General features: G+C 33.9%; 1 protein-coding gene across 15 annotated transcripts in view; it reads left to right on the forward strand.

Moving 5' to 3' along the window:
- Positions 1-26,038, forward strand: part of SLC4A7 (solute carrier family 4 member 7) — a gene marked incomplete at both ends in the record, with an annotated part of 76,606 nt that overhangs the window by 23,954 nt on the left and 26,614 nt on the right. For 4 of the 15 annotated variants that reach the window (XM_084246850.1, XM_084246857.1, XM_084246860.1 and 1 more), the window contains 10 exons: positions 3,889-3,970; positions 7,479-7,625; positions 8,509-8,647; positions 9,208-9,368; positions 11,342-11,530; positions 13,972-14,340; positions 18,627-18,742; positions 20,624-20,781; positions 21,519-21,606; positions 22,665-22,811. In XM_084246850.1, the coding sequence (XP_084102976.1) occupies positions 3,889-3,970; positions 7,479-7,625; positions 8,509-8,647; positions 9,208-9,368; positions 11,342-11,530; positions 13,972-14,340; positions 18,627-18,742; positions 20,624-20,781; positions 21,519-21,606; positions 22,665-22,811 (1,596 nt within the window). Of the gene's footprint in view, positions 1-3,888; positions 3,971-7,478; positions 7,626-8,508; positions 8,648-9,207; positions 9,369-11,341; positions 11,531-13,971; positions 14,341-18,626; positions 18,743-19,872; positions 19,933-20,623; positions 20,782-21,518; positions 21,607-22,664; positions 22,812-26,038 lie in introns of all 15 variants that reach the window. The other 11 variants (XM_084246858.1, XM_084246862.1, XM_084246859.1 and 8 more) reach the window with 5 other exon arrangements.

Raw genomic sequence — 26,038 nt, forward strand, 5'->3', positions numbered from 1 at the left:
CTCATTTCATATATAAAATTTGAAACTGAGGCAAAATAATTTTCTTAGCATTAGAGTAAGTTAATTTTGCACTGATATATTTTGGATGCCTTTTTATTTTTCTGGGTATTTGAGTTTTCCCAGTGTCTTGGTTTTGTTTCACTTTAGGTAGGCTTTATAAGCACAGGCTTGTATGACACACACTTTTGAGGTTAAGAGTGAGAACATTTTAATGTCAGGGGCTGCTCTTAGCCATTGCTATTTTTAGTTTTCCACTATATTCTTTGAGTTAGAAAATGAGGAAGGGTTTTTTTCTAGATGTGAATTTAAATATAACTTACATACTAACAGATTAATATTTGAGTTTGTTCCTTTTTTAAATTGCTAAAAGTAAAACCTGTTTGCTGTAACAAAAAGTTAAAAGCACTACAGGATATGTTCCTCCCAGCTGCTCTCCCACGAAGAATGAGATAGTGAGAGTCGTTTGCTGTTTAGCCTTCCAAATACTAATATGTACTTACATATTTTAAATATATTTTAATAAACAAGACAAAATTGTTTGTTATGTAGAGTATTAACTTTATATTTAGCAAAGGCTTAAAGCATTTTCTAGAATCATGGGACCTTAAATACATTGTATTTGTTTCAGAAATTTTGCCCACCAGAAACATCAGTGACTGTTTTACTCTACAGCCTTCACACTGGGCAGACTTCGCTGAATTATGTGAATATCAAAATAGCCAGTTTTGTGTGGCCTACTTAATATTTGCATTTACAGCAGATTTATGTTTCACAGACTTCAAAAAGCTAGATCCTGTTTTAAGAGAAGGGAAAAATGCAGATGTCTCCCCCTGCCTCCTTTTTTTAACAGTGCTAGTATTGTAAATTTCTTAGACTTTAAACTTCTTAACTTTAGTTTGTTATACAAATTACACAGAAACATGTTGAAAACTCAAACAATAACAGTAAAACAATATTCTTCTTGACTTAAGTGACATACTCAGTCTTCACAGATAGAATTTAATGGGAGCAAACTGGGTCAATCATGTAATATTTTCCTGTGGTAGGTGTTTAGCGGTCAAAGCATATGTATATTTTAAATAAATAAATATTTCGGATTGTCCAATTTAGGCTTTTCTTGATTGTTAGCCGATTACTGTCGTTAATGTGTCTAAAGGTTTAGTTTTAAATACCAGCATAGTTATTTCTTTGTGTGTCTCCCCTCCCCCCCTTTTTTTAGGGTTGAGAAATTAGTGTTTTGTTTTGCTTCCTATGTTGGTCATTGTTCAGGTAACTGAAGCTTGGAATGGGAGCAGTTAATCCCTTTTGAAATATACCATGTGCTACCTCTTAGGATAATCAAACTTCTGCATCTTTTGTTTAGGAGACAACTTATCTTTTGTGCCTGCGCACTCTTAAGTACTAAATGGCATGAAGTCATTGGAGGAAAGCTAAAGGGTTTAGAGTATGGCATGCTTACGGGGTGGTAATTATTAATTCTTTTTTCTACTCTGTTTTGTGTGTGTTTGTTTCCTATATCACCCATGCTTCATTAGTAGAGCCTGAGGCAGGTTGATTGACCATATGCACAGTTGTCTGTCTTCCTTCTTAATCCATTTTGTGACAGTTTCTCATGGTCTACACAACCTCGAAAGTCAGTTAACTTCTTTGAGTTTTCTATTTGAAGTTGAACACTGTTCCTTCAGACTCATACTTAATGTTCCTCTTGAGATCCAGATCTTTTTGATCCTACAGTCTGGATTTCTACCCTTTAGAAACTAAGTTTGGATATCAAGAGATTTCTGTTTTCTTAATATGCGATGTCTGATTCTGAGTTGGGTAGTAAAGAGTTGAGGGTTTGGATGACAGGGAATTTACTTGAAAATTTAATTAATACCAGTTTTAAGATATGACAATTTGGATAAATGAAAGTTTGCATAGCAAAAACAACTGTATATGAATTTACTTTTCGTATGCTGGGAAAAGGTATTTACAGTAGTATGATATTTTAGACCACTGGTTGGGGAGACCTAAAATGATCATTTAACCCCATTTATTTGGTCCTATCTAGAACAAACTGGTCCTCCAGTTTAAGCTTGACATTGGGAGTGATGAGAAGCTAAACTCCATCAGGTGTTGTTCTGACTTAACTGTTCTGAGTGCGGGAGAGATGCTGGCAGTGAGCTCAGCTACGGAACGGGAGTGGTTGAGGTTTATAAGCAGAGCCCTAAAATAACTTCATTCTAGAAAAAAAATGATGTTCAGTAGAGTATTAACAGTGTTGTCCTTGTAGTTAATATAGTTATTTAGTTCTCTCATCTCCAGTTGTCTCTGTTGCCTGTAAAGTACCATTCAAAGCATAAGGACCTTGGAAGAGAATGGATTAGATTATTTCTTTTCTTTCTTAAAAGTTGTTTTTTCCCCTTCTGCTTTGGAAGGTTTGCAATGTTTTGCTTCTGTCTGAGCTAGAACACTGTCTGTTTCCTGTTACAGCTCATCGTTGTGCCGGCCCTGAATGTCTGTTTTCAGGTCACCTACTCTGTAAGCCCCAGTTCCTCCCTGCTCCTTTCTGGCTCCTTAGCCTCTTCCTAAGCTTCCTAAGCCTCCTCCACAGCTTTTTTAGGACCGCTCTGGTGTGAATGCTTGCTAACTGAGGTTCCATGTTCTGCGTTCCCTGGAAGGCACACACATGGAGCACAGACTTTGTGAGCTGATCACATTACCCTTGACGTTCAGATAGTCCTATTTCGTATCAGCCAGCTTTTCCTCAGAACTTTTGTGTCCATCTGTGCAAAACCGTGAATGTCCACCTCCAATGCCCCCAGTCCCGGCCCGAGGGAGCACAGGAATCCTTGTCCACTGGTCCATGCCCATTGTACCCTGCTTTGTAGGCTTTACCACTTAAAATGTGGAATTTCCTGAGGAGCCGGAAGGGGTGGCTGGTATTGTTCTTCTCTCCTTAGCCCTCTGACTCGGGATGCATCTTTTGGTCCAGCTTATGATAACTGTGCTGGACAAGGCCCAAGGCCTCCAGCGTCCCAGCACCAGTTGAAGGTTAGCGAGGCCATACATACCTTGCACCCCTCCCACAGACCCCTGCTGTGCAGGGGGCCAGAGTGAGCTGCCGCTCTCAAAGGCTTTTGGGGGGGGGGGGGATTTGTTCCTCTTTCTCAATCTGTGCACAGAATATTATGCTTAGTAAGTTCATAACAAGTATTTGATGTTTATAGTGTTCCTTTGGCACAGTAGAAGTTGAGAAGGGGAAGTTAAAGATAAAATTTTCATTCTTCTAAGAATAGTCTGCAATTTTTATAAGTGTTAGTCTTTGTTGAGCTGAAGATAGGACTAAAATTATGAGTGTAGACTCTCACAACACAAAACTTAGATTCTCCTCAGAGGTTAAATTTTGGCATGACTTTTACTTAGTGGAGAAAGAAAACAGAAACCTTTTACCCTTGGCTAGCTTACAAGTGAACGTGGTACTGCATATTAGGTCTGTAGATCTGTTTTTGGATTTCAAGTGTTTCCTTTTAATTAGAGGACCTCGGAGTAAAAAACACGGAGGAAAGCTTTCTATATTGATTTGACTTCTAAAGGTACCTCTCACCCCAGATTTTTTTTAGTTGTTGATTAGAGATGCTTTCTATTGAAGTGAATATATGTACCTGTTATTTAGTAACTTCCGATAATTACCAATTCTTACCATGAGATTTTTTAATAGTATTCTGTGGATTAAAAAAAAAATGGCCTAGAAGCATCTTTCAAAAAGGATGAAATTAAGCAATAAAATGAATTCAGTTCTTTAAGAAAACAAAAATCTGGTCTATATTTTTTGGTTATTATAAATATTACCTCTAGTTAGGTCCTCAGTATGTATTTCATGAGTGAATGTGGATGACATTTTTACAGGGTCCAGATGAAGAAGCTGTTGTGGATCTTGGCAAAACAAGCTCAACTGTGAACACCAAGTTTGAAAAAGAAGAACTAGAAAGTAAGTCTGGTTTAAAATTAACTTAAGCTTTGTGAAGTGTTCGAGTGTTTCTGAATGTTGTTTAAAGAATAATACAGCAAAGGCCTATTTAACTCTCACCCATATCTGAAAATGTAACTTTCCCAGATTAGTTGTTCTTTGTTGAAAGTATTGGCATAATACAGATTTCAGAATGCTTTTCAAAAAACTTCACTTATGGTTACCGTTAGTTACTTGGAAAATGGAAATGTCACCATTACAAATACAGCTCATTATATGTATATGTGTGCGTGTGTGACACACACACCCACGCACACATATACATATGTATTTTTTTTTTTCTGGAAGGCTAGCTAATTGATATTTATGAGCAAATTAGAGTGTCACGCTAATAAGCCACAGTTATATAAATGTTCATTTTATAGGTTTGTGACTTCAAATCAGCCTTTTAAAATGCTGTAACAACCTCAGCATAGAATTGTGTGGAGCAAATGTCTTTGGCAACTTATCTTCTCTTAGCAGGAAGAAATTCTGGCAAATGGCTCCATTTTTTTCTTTCGAAATAATTTTAGGGTTACAGAAGAGTTGCAAAGATTGTACAGAGTGTTCCCATATCTCCTTGGCCCAACTTTTTCTAGTGTTAACATTTTACGTAACTATCATAAGCTGAAAATGAAGGAATTAGCATTGGTATGATAATATTAACTGCACTACAAATTTGATGTAGATTTTCACTAGCATTTCCGCTGATCTCTTCTGTTCCATGATTCAGTTGAACAATTCTAGATCCAGTAGTCTATTTAGTTGTCATGTCTCCTTAGTTTCTGATAGTTTCTCTGCTTTTCCTTGCTTTTCATGACCATGATACTTTGGAGAATGGTGGCTAGATACTTTGTTAAAATGTATCTAATTTGTGCTTGTCTAATGTTATACAAATACTCCAAGATTGTGGATATTTGGGGAGCATACCACATAAGTGACTTGCTCTTCTCATGTATCGTATATGTGGACATGTGGTATCAGTATGACTTATTGAACACTTGGATAAGGTAGTGTTCCTAGCAAATGTTTTGATAGATTCATTTTTGGGTCTTCTTGAGAACTACATTCTAAAGTCCTTTGAGAGAGCTTGTACCTGATGGGGACATTACTCTGTTGCTTTTAAAAAGGAGATGGAAAGACCTACAAATAAGTGCTCTCTACATTTACTTTCAACAATATAAAAAGTTCCATCTTTTAAAATAACCTTTAAAAGTCTAGACTTGCTAGGCCTTCTGGAAAGAATCTCAGTAACCTCTAGAAATTTGTAGTTAGAGTCTGATTATAAAGACTAACAAGGATAAAATTTTTAGCAATAATTTTATTAATTCAAGTATACAGTGATTAATTCCATCCATTATTATTTAATGTCATCTCTCAATTATATATGACCTGAGCCTTGAAGAGAGGCAGTCGGCAGTTCTTTGGCATTCTTTGTTACCCCAGGGCTCTCATTTTGCATACTTTGTACTATCTAAATTTCATCATCAAGTTTGAGGAAGAGATTAAGTTTATTTTAGAGCTTAACTGAATAGACCTTTGATGGAATAAAGTAAAGGGGAAAGGGAAAATTAAAACACAGGGTGATAATAAATGCAGGAAAACAATAAGACTTGCTCTCCCAACCTTTAGATTCTGCCATATTCTTATTGATTTTATCTGGGCTTTCTAAGTTACAGACTCATAGACTATTTTTGTCTTGGTGCACTGGGGCTTGTTTGCCAAAACCCATTATTAGTACTAATTGGAGTAACAACTTTTTAATTCCCAGTGCACAATGGCAAGAGTTTAACTCTCTGATTTCCACTTTTCTTGATGCAGAAGAGTTTGATTAAAATAAAATTGTAAGATCAGTAAGTTCTGTTAAAGTTTTTTTAACTTATTGAGATATAATTCACATAACAAAATCCCCCATTTTAAATTGTATAAACTCATAGTTTTTTAGTATATTTACTATGCTGTGCAGCCATCACTACTATTAATTCCAGAGCATTTCCACTACCTTACATAATTGGTTTTTAAATTTGGGCTTTTCTAATAAAATTTGTTTAAGTAATTGGTATTTAATATCTGTACATTTTTATTGAGTGCTTATCACATAGTAAGCAGAGTGCTGGGTTTTGGAGATGTTTAAACAAATAATTTCTGTTTTATGGCTTCTAATAAGTCTAGTCAGTCATCTTTTAAAGGATTCCTTGTCTTTTTTTTTTTTTTTTAAAGATTTATTTATTTATGCACACAAGAGCTGGGTACAGGCCAGAGATGCAGGAGGGTGAGAGGATTCACCAGAGACAGAGGAGGGAACAGAACAGGCAGATTGACTGAAACACACTGCCGAGGGGAGCAGAGGGTGAGACAGGAGAGATCTGTTGCGCCATGTGGGTTGCTCCCTGGCTGGAGATCAAACTTATGCTGCAGAGGCTGCGGATTGCTTCGGAGTACAGTGCTTAACCCATTGCGCCACCAGGGAGGCCCCGTGATTACTTGTCTTTAATATGTTAGCATATGAAACTAGTCAGAGTCTCATCCCCTTTTTCATTCTTAGTTGGGCATCAGAAAACTTTTTTACTGATCTGTGCATGTTTGTAAATGATTGAGAAATCATCACAACTGTTGATTGTGGTGTTGCAAATAAATTTTAGGGAGTCAGCAAATTTGCTGATACTTAATCCACAAGTAATGAAGATTGGTTCTACTTTCATATCTCTTCTAAAGATGAAGGTCATGATTTTCTTGAAGTATTTTATTTTCTCACTGTTTAATGAAATTTGTTAGGGAAAAAAATGTCATTGTTCATACTTTAGTATATTTTTATGTTATATTAAGGGCATAAAAGCAGCACTATGCCAGATGTTTTTTACATAGTTGATAATTCTTGTAGTCTACCTTTCATACAGTGTAGCTTAGATAAGAACCTCCTTTAAACTATTTAAGAAATCAAACTCATGCCCCTCAGTATTTAACATAGTGCTGTTCGCTCTCTCGGTCCTTGATTCAATTTCATTTAGTGGGAAAAAGGAAAGATTGTCTTTCATAAACAACTGCTTTGTTGGTCAGCATGCTGCAACACCAGTAGTAGCTCTTTCTATTCTAAAAGTATATGATAGCCTTATTGCATTGCTTTTTTATCCAGCCTGACTAGATTGCTAATGGGCCATTAATGTAGATGGAATTAATTTATGTCTACATCATATGACTTTCAGATGGGCCAAGCTATTTTCTTCTCAAAAGATTTTTTTGGACTTGTAGACTGATACTTACACAAGTAGCCTGTGGAGCCGACCTATTTATCAGTCAGTGGTATTAGTTCTTGGTGTAACATTTCTGTGTAGTACTTCATAAAATAAGAGAAATAATAGGAGACCAGCATTGATAACTACATGAACTTCTATCTCTTTCATTGTTGTTCGAGTAAACAGTGGCATATTTTTATGCAATCATTTTTTTCTCCTTTTGGCAAACCATGACATGTTTCCAAACTTTTTGCTAGGTCATCGAGCTGTGTATGTTGGTGTCCATGTCCCATTTAGTAAAGAGAGTCGTCGACGGCATCGGCATCGTGGACACAAACATCATCACCGGAAAAGAAAAGATAAAGAATCAGATAAAGAAGATGGACGGGAATCTCCTTCTTATGGTAAGAGAAAACAGTGGTTTTCTGTTAACAGTTTAAGGTTCTTTTCCTGAAAAGTTTTTGTAATTGAGTATTTCTTTTTAAAAATTTTATGCCTGCTGCATTAATTGACACATTATATGCATTGAGGAATACTAACTGAAGTAAGAATATTTTTCTGTAAGAAAAGTATTCACTTTATAGTTGAGATCTGTTTGGGATATGTGGAATAAAGTAAGAAGCTTTGTTTTTTTCATTGCATTCTTGCCTTAGAATTATAAATTTAAGTCTTGACATTTAAACTTCAATCTGGGGGTATTTTATTTCCTTCATTATGTATCTTCACTTTTTAAATATGCAGTGAACACATAAATGTGAAATCCTCAGGCTCTTGGAAATGATTGAAACTTTTTTCATTTTTAAATATTTTTATGCCAGGATAGTTTATCCACTAGGCTGGGTTTCTTGGTTATTGGTTAAAAAAAAAAAAAGAAGAAGAAGAAAAGAGTGCTCTGATTTGATTATCTGTGGGAGGACAGGATTCCTGTAAATCTAATATTTCTTTTTTTTTTGGGTAAGAGAAAAAAAGTCATGTCTTTCAACATAGTGTTACAGGGTTTTGGATATTGGCTTATTTATTTTACATCAGTTGTAAGACTAATTTCACTGTTTACTATAAACATACAATTTTTCTTTTCTGTCTACAAGGTGATCTTTCTATGCTACTCGTTTTTCTGTATTGTTGGTTCTTGTTACCTTCTAGAATTAATGGCGTTTTAATAATTTTGAGAAGAATGTTGATGGAATAGATGTATTTTATACCAAGCATTTTACTTTCAAAACTATGAATTTGTGTTTTAATGAATTGAGGAAAATTTTGAATCTATCTAAATTCTTATTTTGTCAGACACACCATCCCAGAGAGTTCAGTTTATCCTTGGTACTGAAGATGATGATGAAGAACATATTCCCCACGATCTCTTCACGGAAATGGATGAATTGTGTTATAGAGATGGAGAAGAGTATGAGTGGAAAGAAACTGCCAGGTAATAACACTGCATTTTAGTTTCAATTGACTTTACTTGATTTCTTTTTATAATGAGAATATATAATTGAACTTGTGGTTTAAAAACAGTGAACAGAGAATTACCTCATACCTGGAAATTCTATCTTTAGGTTTTCTCGTTGCCCCAAAATTTGTTTCCTTAAGTAATCCTTAAGTAATCCTTAATCCTTGATTGTAACACTAAAGAAATTATCATAGATTTTCATGTCTTTAATTGGACAAGGAAGTTTGAAAAATCAAAATCGTTTTAAAAGACAATTAGAATTTCAAAGTATGAAGTTCCACATCTGTTTTTGTTGACTTACTGTGATACCTAGGATAAAAAGAGGAAACTTCAAAGATAACTTGAGACTGTAGGTGTTGTAGACCACTAACCTAATTTGTAAAAATGTAGCCAAATTTTGTTTTGGTGATGATTATCTTTACTTCTCTTTAAAAGAACAAATAGTGAAATTTTAAAAGAACAAATTTCTTGTCTTTAATTTCTGAAAACAAATTAAATTGTCATTTTATGTAAACTATTTACATTTTCTATTTCAGATGGCTGAAGTTTGAAGAGGATGTTGAAGATGGCGGTGACCGGTGGAGTAAACCTTATGTGGCGACTCTCTCCTTGCACAGTCTTTTTGAACTAAGAAGTTGCATCCTCAATGGAACAGTCATGCTGGACATGAGAGCGAGCACTCTAGACGAAATAGCAGGTTATAGCAAATTGACCTTTTTTATATTTAAGTTGTACTGAAATTAGGGATATTTAGATAAGGAAAAGAAGTGGCGTTTCAGACCACTGAACAACTGTGTGTTGAGCTTCCATTCTGTGCAGGACAGGTGGGGACTACACCTATATTTAAAACTTTTTGTCTGTGATAAATCTGTAATCAAGAAGATTTAAGTTAGACATAACTGCAGTATCAGGAAGAAAATAACTAGTCTGTAAGCAAGGAATGCAGTTTGTTCTCTGGAAATGGAGAGGAAGGAGTGTTTTGCTGCTTTGCTTTCTGGACCAGGTATCTGGGGAAGATCCAGGGTACATTAATTACACAACCTACCCTGAGAACAAGGAACATGTGCCACAAGAGTGAAAAACTATTTTAAGGAGGAGGAAAAGAAGGGCAAATCTAGAGACTATAGACAGGTCTGAATCTCAGGAAAGTCTCATGTGAGTATATACAGATTTCTTGAATAATAGTAGGAGATACATTGAGGCAACAGATTAGAGATGAATTATAATAGTTACTGAACTGAGAAGTTGGACTATATTTCGGCGGGCCGCTGGCACCCAGAGATGTGTGCGTGGGAGCTGTGTGATGTAGCTGTGCACCAGGTGCGTCGTCCTGGTAGCTCTGTATAGTGTGGCTTTCGGGTGAGTGGCGGTTAGAAGCAAGTGAGCCAGTTATTCTACTGGGAATAGTCTCAGTAAGAAATGATGGCAGCCAGAGTTCTGTATAGAACTGTGGTAGATGGTAATGAAGGAAAGAGAAATTTGAAGGATTCTCTGGAGGTGGAAAGTGGAAAAAGATAGCTATGTTAAAGCTATTTGGCCATTAACTAAAATTCTTCAAAATTTACATCATTTCAGTGGAGTGAATCATCATTTCAGTGAAGTTGATAGCATGATTACCATCATAGATTGGTCCCATGGAAAGTCTATGGTATTTGATTTTACAGAGAGTCATAAACTTACTAGATAGTCTCAGACCAGAAGCCCTTCAATATTACCAGATTGTCAGATTTGACCATATGCTGCAAGTCTTTAAATGACCAAAGTCTTTACATTCTTGTCTTACATGATGGAAAAATGGAGTTAGGGTTAGGATTATTTAGTTTGGACATAAATGTCTTACCTTGATTTGTAGTTGTCACATATAATTCAGTAAATGTTGTATACACCACCATTCACGTGTCTGGTAGCCTCTAGTTAGTGTGTTCATATTAGCGTGTACTTGCTAGGTTGATTCCTTCTGGTATTCTTTCAGAGTAACCTTATCAGTTTTGAAGGTTGATTCTTTCATGTCAAGTTACTAGTACTGTTTAAAAGTTGTATTTCATAAATTAAAAATAACCCAGTCATCGCATCGCAACAATGTACAGAAAGGCATTGCCACCAATGTTCCCACTTCCCAGATTCACCTTATCACCTGACATATTTATCTTCCTAGAACTTAATACTTCATGATAATTTATCTATTCATGTGCTCATTGGTTTCTCCACCTGGGAAGAGTGAGAGCAGCTTGATCACCTGTGTTTACTGCTGTAGTCTGGACACATAGCCGGTACTCAGCAAATCAATGATTGAATGAATGATGCTCATCTGCTAAAGCACTTCTGAGGGAAAATATGAGGTGGAGCAATAAAATGCCTTCACTTCGTAGGGAGTCAGTGTTACTGAATATTCATTTCAGTAGAATTTATTGTATCTACATCAGGAATGCAATTTCAGCTGTTTAACAGTAGTCTATAAATAATAGTATTCATTGAAATGAGCATCTCATTTCTTCATTTTTGTTGGATAATGTTCATATTTGTCATAAGAATACACCATTTAAAATGACAATAAATTCTTTCTAGAGCTACTTAAGGATTTATTTTCTTGTGAGGTTTCACTTACTATTTATTCTACATTATTATTGCTTTATTTCATAGTACTGACTTACTGTTTTTTCCTTTGAATAGATATGGTGCTGGACAACATGATAGCTTCTGGCCAGCTGGATGAGTCCATAAGAGAGAATGTCAGAGAAGCTCTTCTGAAGAGACATCATCATCAGAACGAGAAAAGATTCACCAGTCGGATTCCCCTGGTTCGATCTTTTGCAGATATAGGCAAGAAACATTCTGACCCTCACTTGCTTGAAAGGAATGGTGAGATAAGTTGTGGCATCCAATTTTTGCTAACACTTCTACTCTAACAGCATTCCAGTTTGTTACAATTAGCCCTTGGGGAAAGACACATTTTCCTAGGTAATTTCATAGTTCATTTTGTTACCTTTTTTTTTTTTTTTGAAAATCAAATAATAGTGTTATTTGTACATTTAAAAATATCATTTCTAAAATGTCTTTCTTTCCAACATGATAGATTTATCTTTGGAAATCTTTGAGGTGAACAAAATTAAGCATTGACTGCTAAAATGATACCAACTAATTTCATTTAAGTGTTGGTAATATTTAAATGCTATCACTTGACATAACCCTGAATTACTTTCCCTTTCTGGTTTTTTTTTTTTTTTTTCTGTTCAAGAATTCTTATATTCTTGATTAAAGAAATATAAATTAGGATTAATAAATTTTATTTTTCAAATTCCTTATCTTTAGTTTGAAACTTTGTATCTTCAATATTTTTTCTAGTAATTTTTTTTTTTTTTTTAGTTTCCTGAATATGCATTATTTGCTAGGCATAAACAAGTGATTTTGAGTTGGCTTGCTGATTTTATTACCCCTTATTTGTATGGTTTGTGAAAGGTTTTTGTGATTATTCCAATTTTATGCGAGGGGTAACTTAGCTGATGTCTTCCAAGCACAGTGGCACAGACCCACATATTCCAGTTCCCCATCCATTCACAGGTCAGTGGTGGATTCTGTAGGATGTGAGGAGACTTAGCTCTTACTGCTTTAAGATTGGCAGACGTGGAGGTTTTGTTTCTCCTTATTCTTTCTAAATCTGAGGAATATCTCACTTTCAGAGCTATGCTAACAGTGACTATGGGAAACGTGGGTGCAAAGGGTCACTGTTTCCTCTGTTACCGTTACCAAGGCTGTGATCATTATAGTGAAGGGTTAAGTGGAGGATGCCATGAGGTCTTTCTTCCGATTCCAGCTTTCAAGTGCTCTGAAAGCAAGTAGCCCTGGGTGATGGGGTTCAGTACATCTGAAGTCCAAAATAGTCATCTTTTGCAGCTTATTTTCTTATGAGCATTTGACCATTAAAACTCTTTTACTTTGTTTCAAATGATACCTTCATATAGGTAAGAAACATTAAAAATAAATCTTAGGGAGTCTAAGTTCAATGTTAAAAAATCTCATATTTTACCTCTATTTCATTTTTCACGTACTGCATATTCTCAACTCCTGCGAAATAAGTTCATTTACCCAAAAAGAGCTCATAAAATCTTTATTCATCATATACAATGTTCCCTAATTATTTATCATATACAATGTTTCAAGTTGTCAGTTGGTTCCTTATAATCTTAAGACAATAGCTGATTTCTTTCAAAAACTACTTTAGCATTGGTGCCTGTTATTTTGCAGTATTAGTGTTGTAATTTAACAGTTTTTTCTGCAGATAGGGTATTTTCTAACCAAATCACGGTTGTTACAGGTTAAAGGTTAATCTTTATTTTTAATATTTCTGAAATCTTGACTATATAACTTTGCTATTAGACCATATGGGATGGTTGTATTTCTCATGTTTTTCCTACAAAAAGCAGTGTTACTGCATTAAGGTATACTTAATAGAAAAACCTGGCATGTGAAGTACAATTATATATGATCTTTTGGTGTTCTAGACTTCGTGGTTTTTTGCTATTGTTGGTGAGAAATACTTTATTCTGATCTATTTAAAGAAAGGCTATCTATTTGGTTAAATTTATCTGCTGTATTGGAAATGAGAAGCATTATTTTAGCACATACATTACTATTTTTAGAGAGCTCAAGTATATCCTTTAAAACCGACAGTTTCTCTTTTTAAAAAAATTCTTAAATTTTCTCCAGGTTTTCAAGTTTGACTTGAGAGCAGTGATTTCCCTGTTGACTTACTAAGAATTTAATATCAGTTTTAAATTAGGAATTACTAGATAATATTATTATGTACTTTTCTTGTTAGAGATAATTTCCTGTAGTGGTTTGGTACAATATAGGAAAAACACACTAAATATAAACTGTTGATGCTGGTAAGTTTTGTTTTGCATTCTATCTCTTAGATTATTTTCATTTTCTGATTTGCTGTTTACCTCTTATCTAATCATAACTTTGTATTGATCATGTTCTTTTTTTTTTAAGCCACATTATTGAGTGTTCTAATTACTAACAGAATATTGTTCCCCACCTTCCCTACCATGCAGCATTAACATCAGTTTTGTTGGTTTTTTTTTTTTTTTGGATCTACTTTCAGGGGACCAATTAGAGTTTAACCAACTTTTCAGTGACTAACGTATAAAAATCTGATTGCCATGCTAACCCTGACAGCATGAATTTGAAATATGGGACCTTAATCAAAGCTTGTAATTTACAGTATAAGTTGATTTTTTGTGTGTCTGTTTGCCCTCTGCAGTGAACTTCATCATTTTCATTTATTTGTTTTATCTCAGGGGATGGCCTTTCAGCCTCCCGTCACTCTTTGCAAACAGGTCTGTCTGCCTCAAACCTTTCATTGAGAGGAGAATCGCCTTTATCTCTTCTTCTCAGTCATCTTCTTCCTTCTTCAAGAGCTGGAACCTCTGCAGGCTCGAGGTGTACAACCCCAGTTCCCACCCCTCAAAACAGCCCTCCTTCCAGTGCTAGCACCAGCCGCCTGGCCTCCAGAACTTCCCAGCAGAGTCAGCCTCAGGCCCCAGAACTACTGGTTTCACCTGCCAGTGATGATATTCCCACAGTAGTAATCCATCCACCCGAGGAAGACTTAGAAGCGTTGAAAGGCCAGGAACAGAAGATTGAGGAAAATGTTGACCTAACTCCAGGCAACTATCCAAAATCCTCCATGTGTGGTGCTTTCTGCCTCTGGATCACTCGCATTCGGAATGCTTTACAGCACGTAGCTCTGGCAGCATATGTAGATGATGCTTATAATTTATTTTGACTTCTGCATGTTTTTTCCTTCGTAGTATTAATAAAGAGAATAGAATTATTAAATGTTAATGTTTTAATTTATAAAAAGACATAAAGAAGACTACATATAAATTAAGCCCTTTCAGAAATTTTTACTGAGATATTAAAGGTCAAGAAATATGAATGGTTCCGAAAAGCAAATTCTTACAGTCTTACAGTTTACCATGGTTTTTTAAAAAAATTGTGGGTTTTTTGTGCATGTTCATTCATAAGATGAATGAACACATATTGCATATAAATTATAATGAGGTGATGTGCCTTTCATCTAAATTTTTGTGCTTTCATTTAAAGAATACAGTATGCTTTTAACTTTCCTAAAAAAATAGCATCTGATGTTCTTTGTAACTGATTTAAGTTTTGTATATTATTTGTACATCTATGTATATATGTTTTTCCACTGAAGTCATATAAAGTATTCTTTAGTGACTACTATTTACTGACAGGTAAGCATCAATGTGGCATATATGAATGCTAACTGTAGTGGTTTTAACATAAGCATTATCACATTTCTCCATAATACTCATAATACCTAACACTTAAATGGTAGCTTGCAGGTATTAAATTAACGTGTTTAACATGTATAAAAATTTGTGTAAGTTTCGTGCAGACACCATTTTCAGAAACACAGAAAATTTAAATAACTAGGTCATACAGCTTGTGACAGTTTACATCTCTGATTAAATGTCCTCATATTCCTACCACTATATGACAAACCTCACCCTCTTGTTTTTTCCCCAAGCATATCAGATGCATTTATTCAAAAACTCGTAATAGTGCCAAAAAGACATTTGCTTTTAGAAGTATAAAATGGAAATTTGTTGCTAAATCATTGTAACATTAATGATGATCATAGTTAAAGTAACATTGTATAGGCTTTTCAATGTACTATGTATGTTTTTCAAATAGCATATTTCTAATTCTTTTAACAATTTATGAGGCTCCTGTTAGCCCTGTGAAGAAAACTAAGACCATGAGATGTTAAGGTTATACTTAAGATAATGTGCCTGGAATTAAAAATTGGATCAGATCTATTTGCAACAGAATCTATAGCCGAGTATATACATTGTAAATTTTGCCAGTTAAAAAAGTTATAGCACAATGGTGAGGTAACTGAACTAAAAGGAGAGAAAAATACCCAGAAATAATTAGTACTTTTAATTAAAAAAGAACCTGCAAGATTTACTATTTTCCTTGAACAATTATTTTTAAGTTCCTTCCTTGCATTGTTTTTACCAATATTGGTCAGTAATACTATTTCTTGCTTTACCAGCTTCTGTGGGTTTTTTTTTTTTTTTTTTTTAGATTTATTTATTTATTTACTTACCACAGTCAGAAGCACAGAAGGGTGAGAGAATTCACCAGAGCCAGAGCGGGGAACAGAGCAGGCAGACTAACAAGTACACTGCTGAGGGGAGCAGTGGGCGTGGCAAGAGAGGTCTGCCTCGCCATGTGGGACCCTCACCCTGCGGCCCGGGATGGAACCCGTGCTGCAGAGGCTGCGGGCAGCTTCGCAGCCCAGCGCTCAACTGCTGAGCCACCAGGGGAGGCCCAGTTTCTGTGTTATTAATAATTAGGGACTGTAAGTCATTTGTAGTAAGGATAGAGATGTATCTGCTCACAATAGCTTATTAGGCCTTGTTGTTAAGGAGATAAAAGGAACAATTAACTGAGACTGAAGAATTTTTTTTCTCTATTGCTTTAAGTGTGTTGTGTGATAAAGTGCCTTTCCGAAGAAAAGAAATTAGAATGAAGGGAATGTAGGGAATTTCTAAAAACAAACAAAAAAAAATCAGTAATGTTTTAGAAGACTTCTCTATGAAGTATGTAATCACTGAAGAATAGTAATGGAGACAGCTATATAGTATTATCTGTTTATGAAACAAAACTCTGATAATCTTTTATTTATCTTTCTCTACTTAGAGCTGTTATTGTATCCAAGGGGAATAAGTAAGAGCAAAATAATAGATGTGTCAGAGTATGATTTTTTAAATGACTGTATTGATTGTTTTTTAATCTGTAAAAAACTCATACTTTAGTTTTCTTTGCCTTTTAAGCAGAGAAATACGGTTCTTCAGAGTTAGCTGTGCCAATAATAGTTTAATTTTTAGTGATTTGCTCATTTAAGTCTGAGCACTAAAAATTATGGTAGCAGGAGACTTCCTTTACTGATTAAAAGTACAACTTTCAACTTAGTTGAGATTGGGAAGGTTTACATAGAGAAGGCAATAGTGTAAAACACTTGACATGTAGGAGGTATGTACGTTCTAACAGGTTCAGATAATCATGTTAACCCAGTGACTTCAGGTCACAACTTCTAGTTTTGTCAGTATTTGAGTCCACATTATCTCTTCTTTCCAGTACTACTCTGACCTTACTTTTCCCACAGCCTTCTCCTCACTCCAATCTCCTCTCAAAATGGGTGGTTGGGACTGTTGTGGGAAATTGTATTCTTTTGATTATACATCTACAGATTGAATATGTTTTAGTATATTGATACTCAGATGCAGTTGCTGCTAGGGCCTTAGTGAAACTCTTCATTTTCCTGTGTGGGAGTTGATGAAAGCCACTGAAACATACTGGTTCATTTGTTTTTTGCTTTTTGGTTTTTTTATGGGCATGTTTTTAATAAAGAGTGAATTCTGTTAATGGGAGTTGGGGACAGAGGTCAAAGAACAGGAATATGAGTAACTTTTCTCTGTTAAACTAAAGTGGTAAAAATAAGTTAATTTTAGGAAACAGCTTTTATTTCAGAATTGTTTAACTTTTCAAGAGAATGAGCCATGTGGCTAAATAGATTGTAAATGTTTTAAATACTGAGATTTTTAAGTTACAGTAACATCCTAACTCAGGTTCTGAACAGGTCTTCTGTCACTGAGTTTAACACAGTAAACCCAAATGAGTTAGTTTTAGTTGATAGTTGAATTATGTTATATTCTAGACAAATGTTAAACTCCCTTAGACTCATCAAGTATATGTGACATGCTTAAAATTTTGGAACTTAATTGCTGGTATTAACTTCCAAGTTTACAGGCTCTAACTACAAACAGAATTGAATTGAATTTCTGTGGGTCACTAGATGCTGTGAGTGCAGTTACATTGAGAGTATAATCTGTTGTTACTCAGTCTGGTATCTTTTTCTTCAGTGATACCCAGTGTTTTGGGTAATTTATTCTTGAACTAGAAAATCTTAGGTGTTTTGAAAAGAAAAAAAAAGAGATACATTGAATAGTAGAAATTTGTATTGTGTTCTTGAACTAATTTGAACTTTTTGCACAATTCACAGTGGTAATGATTAGTCTTATGCTATAGGGTGTTTGTAGGTTATTTTATTGTGCAGTGTTCCTGCTGAATGTTACTTGAAATGAGTATACTAATGCTTGGCTGGTATCTATCATTTATAATCCAAAAAAAACAATTTTATGTTTCTCTGAATCACAGAGATTAGGTGAATTACTTAAATCACTTAAGCTACAAAAAGGCAAAGAGTGCTTACTTCAGTACAGATCTGTTTCATTATAAAACCTTTACTTTGTATATATTGTAAAAACATCCCTATTTTAGTTCAGAGTTGTACTGTATCTCTTAGGAATAAAGACAGTAGGCAGCACATACATACTACCCAAGGTACATGAAAAATCTTGAAACCATTATGATTTTTGAAGACAGTTTAGTTGATGTAGTCCCTACATTTTCTGCGTTACACTTAGGGTTTATTGGAAATGTTATCTTGTCATATTAATAAGCATGCTAAGTGTAGCTAGGATCATTAAGTTCTGTAGTTCACATGTATATCACAAATAGTAAAATTGTTTTCCCTAAGTATTTGTAGTGGTAATCAGACTCAGGTGTTCCATCTTCTGTGGTTCTTCACCCACACACTTTTTCTCTTTTTGCAAAAGGCCACTGTTTTTGTAAATTCCAGTTACATCATTTCAGATGTTTCAGTAACGTCATTATTGCTTATAATTTTATTCTAGTCTTGCTAGGATGGTACTAACACCTGCCACCTTTTTGTTTGTTTTGTTTTAGACCTTCCACATTTGCTTTTAATAAAACTGTCACTTTCAGGGTATGAGCAGAGTCAGGCTACAAAATGAATTTTCTCCTTACTAATTTGGGATTTTGTTCTTAAATACAGGTATTTTAGCCTCTCCGCAGTCTGCACCTGGAAACTTGGACAATAATAAAGGTGGAGAAGTTAAAGGTAATGGAAGTGGAGGAAGCAGAGAAAACAGTACTGTTGACTTCAGCAAGGTAATTCTATCATTAACTATGAATTTTCATTATCTTATTGAGAAATTTTTGTTAGCAGTGTGGCCTTATTAACTTTGATGGTAATAAGTTTTTACTAGATTGGGGCTTGTAAACTTGCATGTGATGTTAATTTAAGGTCAGAAATTGTGACTGTTAACCTCACATGACTTGAATAAATTTACATCTTCCTGTTCTTAGACATTCTGATAAGACTGTGTGAATAATAATGGTATTTCCATCTATACCTACCCATAGATATCATGAAACTTCAGTACCTTTTGAATTATAGTCATTTGTTCTGGAGCTACCACAGTAGAAAGATTAATTCTGGGAATGATGTTACAGCATTAGTGATTCAGCCTTTTCTCAGCTGTAATGCGATTCCAGAATTACTGTCTTAGGGTTTCAGTACTTTATGGAATGTCACTGGGTAACATGTCTGTCTTTCCCATGGGTAGGTAAAAGCATGGATTTGAAAACAACTCTCCCATCTTAAGTATGATTTATTTCGGTAGATGAGTAAATGAAATAGAAAAAGCATTTTTATAGAATAGGACAAAAAGCTACAAATTCAAATTGTGAATCAAGTTAAAATGTTGTTTATGAATACTAATTCTGAATAATTATTCTGTGTGGCCATTGTAATTTTTTTATGGTATTAATTTGCTTGCAGGTACTCACTATAATATTTTTGCATCTAATGTAAGATTTTTATCAAATGTGATTATTTCAAGTAAGATTCATTTTTTCTTAAGTCTTTTATTTTATGATTCAAAATCTGTAAGTCACATTTTGCAGAAAAGGAGTTTAAATGATGATTTACATTGTAGCCTTGCTGAACTTCATACCATATAGAACCTTATATTAGTTGCCGTGGTTGTACAGAAAGCCTGTTGTATTTTTAAATCTACTAAATTCTTGATTATATTTTTACTGATGATCCTATTATTTCAGATAGTGAAAAGCGTTCAGTAACTAAATTACAATTTATTTTTGTTAAATAAGTTAATTTACATTATAGATTTCCTCTAGCCATGGCAGATGCCGTTTATTTTTGTTCCTCTGTCACAGTTTTACTTTTTTTTATTTGGCCTATCCTTGTGTACACTTCCTTGTCTCCTGTTGGGCAGGAGTCTGCCTCCTGGCACTGTAGTTGTGGCACACTGGGTGTGGGACTCAAGAGGCCCGCTGTAAGTGCTGGTTTTACTTTTAATAGTTAGCCCTGTAAGTGGTTGTTTAGTGACTTGTGTGAAACTGCATATAAATGAAGAAGTTCTCATACTTTGATATTATGTTTGTAACCTTTTTTTTGTAATTATACACAGTGAACTTAATTTGATTACATAGCATTATCCTATGTCTATACCAATAATGGCTATATAGTTTTAAATATAAATGAAATTTTTTCCACTTAATGAATATACTGGGGAATTCCCGAGTTCTTATAAAAATATGTAAAATGTAAAGGGATCAATTCTTTTCAAAGATTAAATAATAATCATGAAATGAAAGTTTTACAGCACTGTGTATAATTTCATGAACCATTGTTTGTGAACTATATTTTTGTCCTTAATACTTTCTAATGAATAGTGCTTATATTCATTGAAAAACTTTCTCTAGTTTATATGTCTGATAATTTAGATCTCTAAAGTAGTTAAGATTATGAGAGTTATAATAGGAGTTTGATAGATGTGTTTTGCTTGCTTTTTTGTATTTGTCTACTCCATTCTTTATATTTGTGAGAATTTTGGCATTTACACATCCATTAGATCACAAGTTTTGATTGGTAAATAGTTTCAAAAACCTCTTTTCTTTATTTCTCTCTAAGTATTCTTATAAAGGGCTATAAACTCTTTTTAATTTTTATTTACTTATCAACAGGTTGACATGAATTTTATGAGAAAAATTCCTTCGGGAGCCGAGGCATCCAATGTTCTGGTGGGAGAAGTAGACTTTCTGGAAAGACCTATAATTGCATTTGTGAGACTGGCCCCGGCTGTGCTCCTCTCAGGATTGACTGAGGTCCCTGTTCCGACAAGGTAGAGTTAGTTCCAGGGGACATTTTCTAGCATGTCTAAAACCTAAAAACGTTGAAGGAGTATATTGCTTTAAGTAATAAAAGTTCATTTTGATTGTTAATATTATTATACTAAGTGCTTTGAATATTAGAGCATAAAAGGGTTATCTTTCTCCCAGGGCCTAAAAAAAAGAAAAGGAAAGCATTCTTTTAAAAAATAAATTTTAGTTACAACTTTGTAAGATATTTGGTATCTTAAGAACTTTGGTTTAAAAATTTTTTCATCATTTTACACATAAAACGTTCTGTGCAGGCACTAGAGAATGGAATTAAAATCTTGCTCTGCCACTTTTTGTACATTTTAACTATTTTCTTAGGTAAACCTTTCTTTTAGGTTCTTAATAAGATTGGGATATACTTTATGTACTAATTTACTTTTTTTTTTGGTCTAAACAGACTGGATAAAATAGTTTAAGTTCAAAATAAGAAGATGGAAACTTTAAAACACTCAATTCCTTAATTGCTTTTTTACCCTCAGGAAGCTGTGAAGTAACAATGTGGAAGAAAGTTATTGCCTTATTTTAGTTTTGTGATCTACTTTAGTTTTATTATAGTTGCTATTTTATTTTAGTGATTGTGGTGGCTTTTAAAAGATGTCTGAATGTTATTTCTGTCTTTCTAATGATTTCTTTGTGATTGCCTAGATTTATGTATATATATTATTTGTTCTTAAATCTGCATATCTTAACGTTTCCTTAGGTTTTTGTTTCTACTGTTGGGTCCAGCAGGCAAGGCACCACAGTACCATGAAATTGGAAGATCAATAGCCACTCTCATGACTGATGAGGTAATTAAAATACCCATTGAAGTGAAAGCGTATTGTGAAGCATATAATATATACTAAATTATAGATATCCTGTCATAGTGGAACTTAAAAGTTTATCCTTGTCTGTACTATTTTATCTTATATTCAGTCTTGAACTGTTTGCCTTTGGTAAGGTCTTCAAGACCTTTCTCTCTGGATCAGTGGGTACTTTTGGGGCTCACCTTCTCCCTCCCGTGTGCATTTGAAATTGTTGACCACCTTTTTGAAATTTTCTCCATCCTGGATTTCAGAATATCATTCCTTACGATTTTCATCAGGACTTTGTCCTTTTTCCTTTATTCCATTTTTCTCCTCTGTAATTTCTCTCTTCCATTTGGAGACCTTATCTTTGACCATGGCCTGTGTTGATCAGGACCTTTGTCTCTCTTTGGGAGAGAATTTTATAGTCAGGTGCTTGCTAGACATCTCTGCCATGTGTTCCTCCTAAGGTCTCTGAAACCCTCCCGCATTGGACCTGACCTCCTTTCTCTATCCTGTCTCAACCAGTTAGTAAACCAGATTCTGGTGAGTTTAGCTATTTATTATGTCTTTAATCTTAATTATGTATTTAATATGCCACCTGTTTTCTATCTTTATTGCCTCTTTGCTGGCTTAAATTCTGCTACCTTTGTTTCTTTGGTGACTAAGTGGACTTTATGGGTTGGTATTTTATAGTATTTTCCTCTTTACGGCCCAAAACATAGAGACTTGAATATATCATTGCCTTCATTCAGATTATCAGTGACATGCTTTCATATATTTATGTTTAAGTTTAAACTCTTCCATTGTTTTTAATAGGTGCTTCCTGATCTAACCACATATTTAAGTTATTCTGTCATAATACATCTCAAAATTTTGTTTGTTACCTGTTAATTCATCTGATAATGCTAATAGTGGGGTGTTTTTTTTACTAGTTTTTACTCAGGGTGGGGTGGAGACCTGCCTGGGATAAGATTTAATCTTGATATCTAAAGTGATTTACTGTATGTAGAATTTTCTTTCAACTTTAAAATCCATTTACTCAATTTTTTTTCCTTTAGATTTTTCATGATGTAGCTTATAAAGCAAAGGACAGAAATGATCTCTTATCTGGAATTGATGAGTTTTTAGATCAAGTAACTGTCCTACCTCCAGGAGAGTGGGATCCTTCTATACGTATAGAACCACCAAAAAGTGTTCCTTCTCAGGTAAGAATTCACACAATTCTCTGAGTTACTTTTTAATGAAATTTTTTTGAATAGTTTATATATTTAAAACATCAGAAAATTAAAAATAAAGCAGAGGTACACTCAGAAGTTGTAACCCCACCTTGTCTGTCCCCTGTACAGTCTTCTCCCTATGCTTACCTCCTGTGGGTCACTATTGCTAAGAGTTTTCTGTTTATCCTTAGTTTTTATTCAGTACAAGGAAATGAAATTACTTTTTCCTCGATATCAAAATTTAGCATAGCATAAATGTTGCACCTTGCTTTTTTTCATACAATTATCCTAGAGATTTAATCATACAAAATCAGAAATGTCCTTATTCTTGCTCGCATAGTTTTGTTATATCCCACTTTGGGATGGATATACCATAGTTTTTCCTTTTCTGGAGCTCAAGTTGTTTTCAGTCTTTTGCTATAAGAAACCATCTCATATATTCGTATCCCATTTTAGTCTTGTGAAGATTTATCTGTAGAGTAGATTCCCAGAAATAGGATTGCTGGACCACAAGGGAATTTATTTTTAATTTTAGTAGATATTACCAGAATCCCCCCCTTACTGGGTTGGACTGCTGCAATGATTATGAGCCTCACCAACACAGTGTGCTGTCAAACTTTTGGGTGTTTGTCAATCTGATTGATATCTTTCATCTTGCTACATAAGGTATTTTAATGTGGTGGAGTTTTTTTGCATTTCTATACTTAGTGAGGTTGACTGTTCCTGAGTATTTTTCATTTATTGTCCCACTCTCAACCACATTTTAAAAACATTTAAATAGCTTGTTGATCCTTTGGAGTTTATCATTAGTGTGTTATACATGAGTATGCTTCCGACTGTATTTTATTTTCTAAATTGCTGCCTGCCTTTTCCCCATTTATTGTAAAGCTAAGCATTATTCCCCTTGATTGGTAATGCTGACTGTATCATTTCCCAAATTTCCATGTACATACAGTTCTATTTCTGGAATTTCTTTGCCATTGGTCTATTATGGACCAATTCTGCACTTTAATTTCTGAGGCTTTTTTAGTGTATTTTAATGTAAGCCTAGATTTGCTCTTGTCCTGTCTCTTATTCTTGTTTTTACTGAGTCATCTTAACTACCTTTGCATATTTATTTTTCTATGTAAGCTTTCAAATCAGCTTTCTATTTCCAGAAATAAAACTTGATTCTCAAAAAAATAAAAAAAAAAATTGTGATGGCAGTTAAATTTTTAATGACCTGAGGGAGAATATTTCTGTTCAAGACCATGGTATATTTCTCCCCAATTGATTTTTCTATTTCAAGTTAGTTTTTGTGTCCTTAAGAAACATTATAAAGTTCTTCTTATTGACACTTGGTGAGTGTTCAGAAATATTTTAACTTTATTGTTTCTATTGTAAATGAGGTCTTTGTTCCATTGTATCATCCAGTTATTATTTTTTATATCTATGAAAGCTATTTGTTCTTGTGTATTTCTTTTTTATCCTGTTACTTTTCTTAATTTTATTGTATTTAGGAGTTTTTCAGCCATATCATCTGCAATAAGAGATAATTTTATCCCTCTTCCAAATTTTTTAACCTTTAGTATGTTTCTTGTATTGACTGAAATCTCTAATAGTGTAAGTACTATTTGACTTTAAATGGGCATTTCTAAATTTGTTCCTGGCTATAGATAATATCCCTAGTGTTTCTTTCATTAAGTTACTAACATTGGGGCCAAAATACACATTTTATTGTGTCAAGAAAGTATCATAATTTCTTGTTTTATTGAAATTTTTAATATAAATGGATGTTGACTTTTGTCAAAGGTTTTTTTAAATATCTGTGGCGAATATGAATTTCATCAATTGTAAATCTTATTAATAGGTCTTTTAATATGAAAACACTGCATTGCTGGAAAAATCCAGCTTGAACTTTAAAGTGCTAGTAGTTTTCTTAGATTTTGGTTATTTGTATCATACAATCATAGATTTTTGTGCAGTCTCTACAGTTTGATAAAATTATCATACTTGTTTCATAAAAAAAATTGTACGTTTTCCTTTTCCTGTGTTCTTAAATAAAGTAAATTAAATATATAAATATTTTTAAGTGATAGTTCGGTTTTAAGAACTTCAAGAAATTCCTTTGTAAATTTTCTTAACTTGAATCTTTTGTGTGGTAGACTTCAACAACTTGCTTAAACTCTGTGGAAACTGGTTTGTGTAAATTTTTCTTTCTGGAGTTTTGCTAAATTCTGTTTTCCTTTGACAATATATTTTTACCTTCTGGTGTCAGTTTTGGGAAATTTTTATTTTCCTATTTCCTATTTTCCTATTTCTAATTTACTTGCATAGGGTTTTTCAGTATAGTCTCATGTAATTTCGTGTGAGAGAGAGTGTGTGTGTGTATGTATATGTATAAAATTGCCCCCAGTTTCTGAAATTTCCATCTTTCATATCTTTTGTTGTGTATTAGCTAATGGTCTATCGTAATTTTCTAACTGAACAGATTTTAAGTTTTATTTCGGTTCTCACTTTGTAAAATTTTAGTTTTCTATTTTAATTTCTGCCTTGTCATATATTCCTTTTCTTTTTCTTTAAAATATTTCCAGAGTTAGATACTTGTAATTTATTTATTTTCGTTCTTTCACTTTTTTTTTAAATGTAAGTGATTAATTTTCTTGAATGATACTTTTGCTGTATCCCACAAATTGTGGTATGGTAGTGCATGCCATTATTTTAATTTTATAGGAATTCCACAATTTTTTTTTACCCTTTGAACTAAGATGTAAGTTAGTTTTAATTTTGACCTTTTCACATGGTAATCTCAGGAAGATAGATAAGTCTATAAATACTGAACATAGAGGTAGTATACAAATCTGTACTTCCACCAGCGCATTTGACTGAGGTACTTCCAATCCCTTCCTTCTCTCCTCTTTTCTCTCCATTGTTTCTCTCTTCTCTCTCAGACTCAGTGACCTCTTACCTGAAGGTAACAAATTAGGTTTGCTTTTTTGTTCTTCAAGGAAAGGGGAAAGAGTCTTTAACATGAGAATAGTACTCTTGAATTTGTAGTAAAATTTAATGAAAATTGGTTTTTATGAAAATGTGTTTGACAAACAATTCCTGTGCTACTTACATCATAAGTGAAGTATTTTAGTAAAAGAAAAAGGATGTTTTACTTTTTTCTTAATGTCATGTAAAGTATAATTTCCAGTAGTTAACATGAGCAATATTTAAAAAATAAAGAATGG

This window comes from Talpa europaea (genome assembly GCF_964194135.1).
Source record: "Talpa europaea genome assembly, chromosome: 11".
Lineage (NCBI taxonomy): Eukaryota > Metazoa > Chordata > Mammalia > Eulipotyphla > Talpidae > Talpa > Talpa europaea.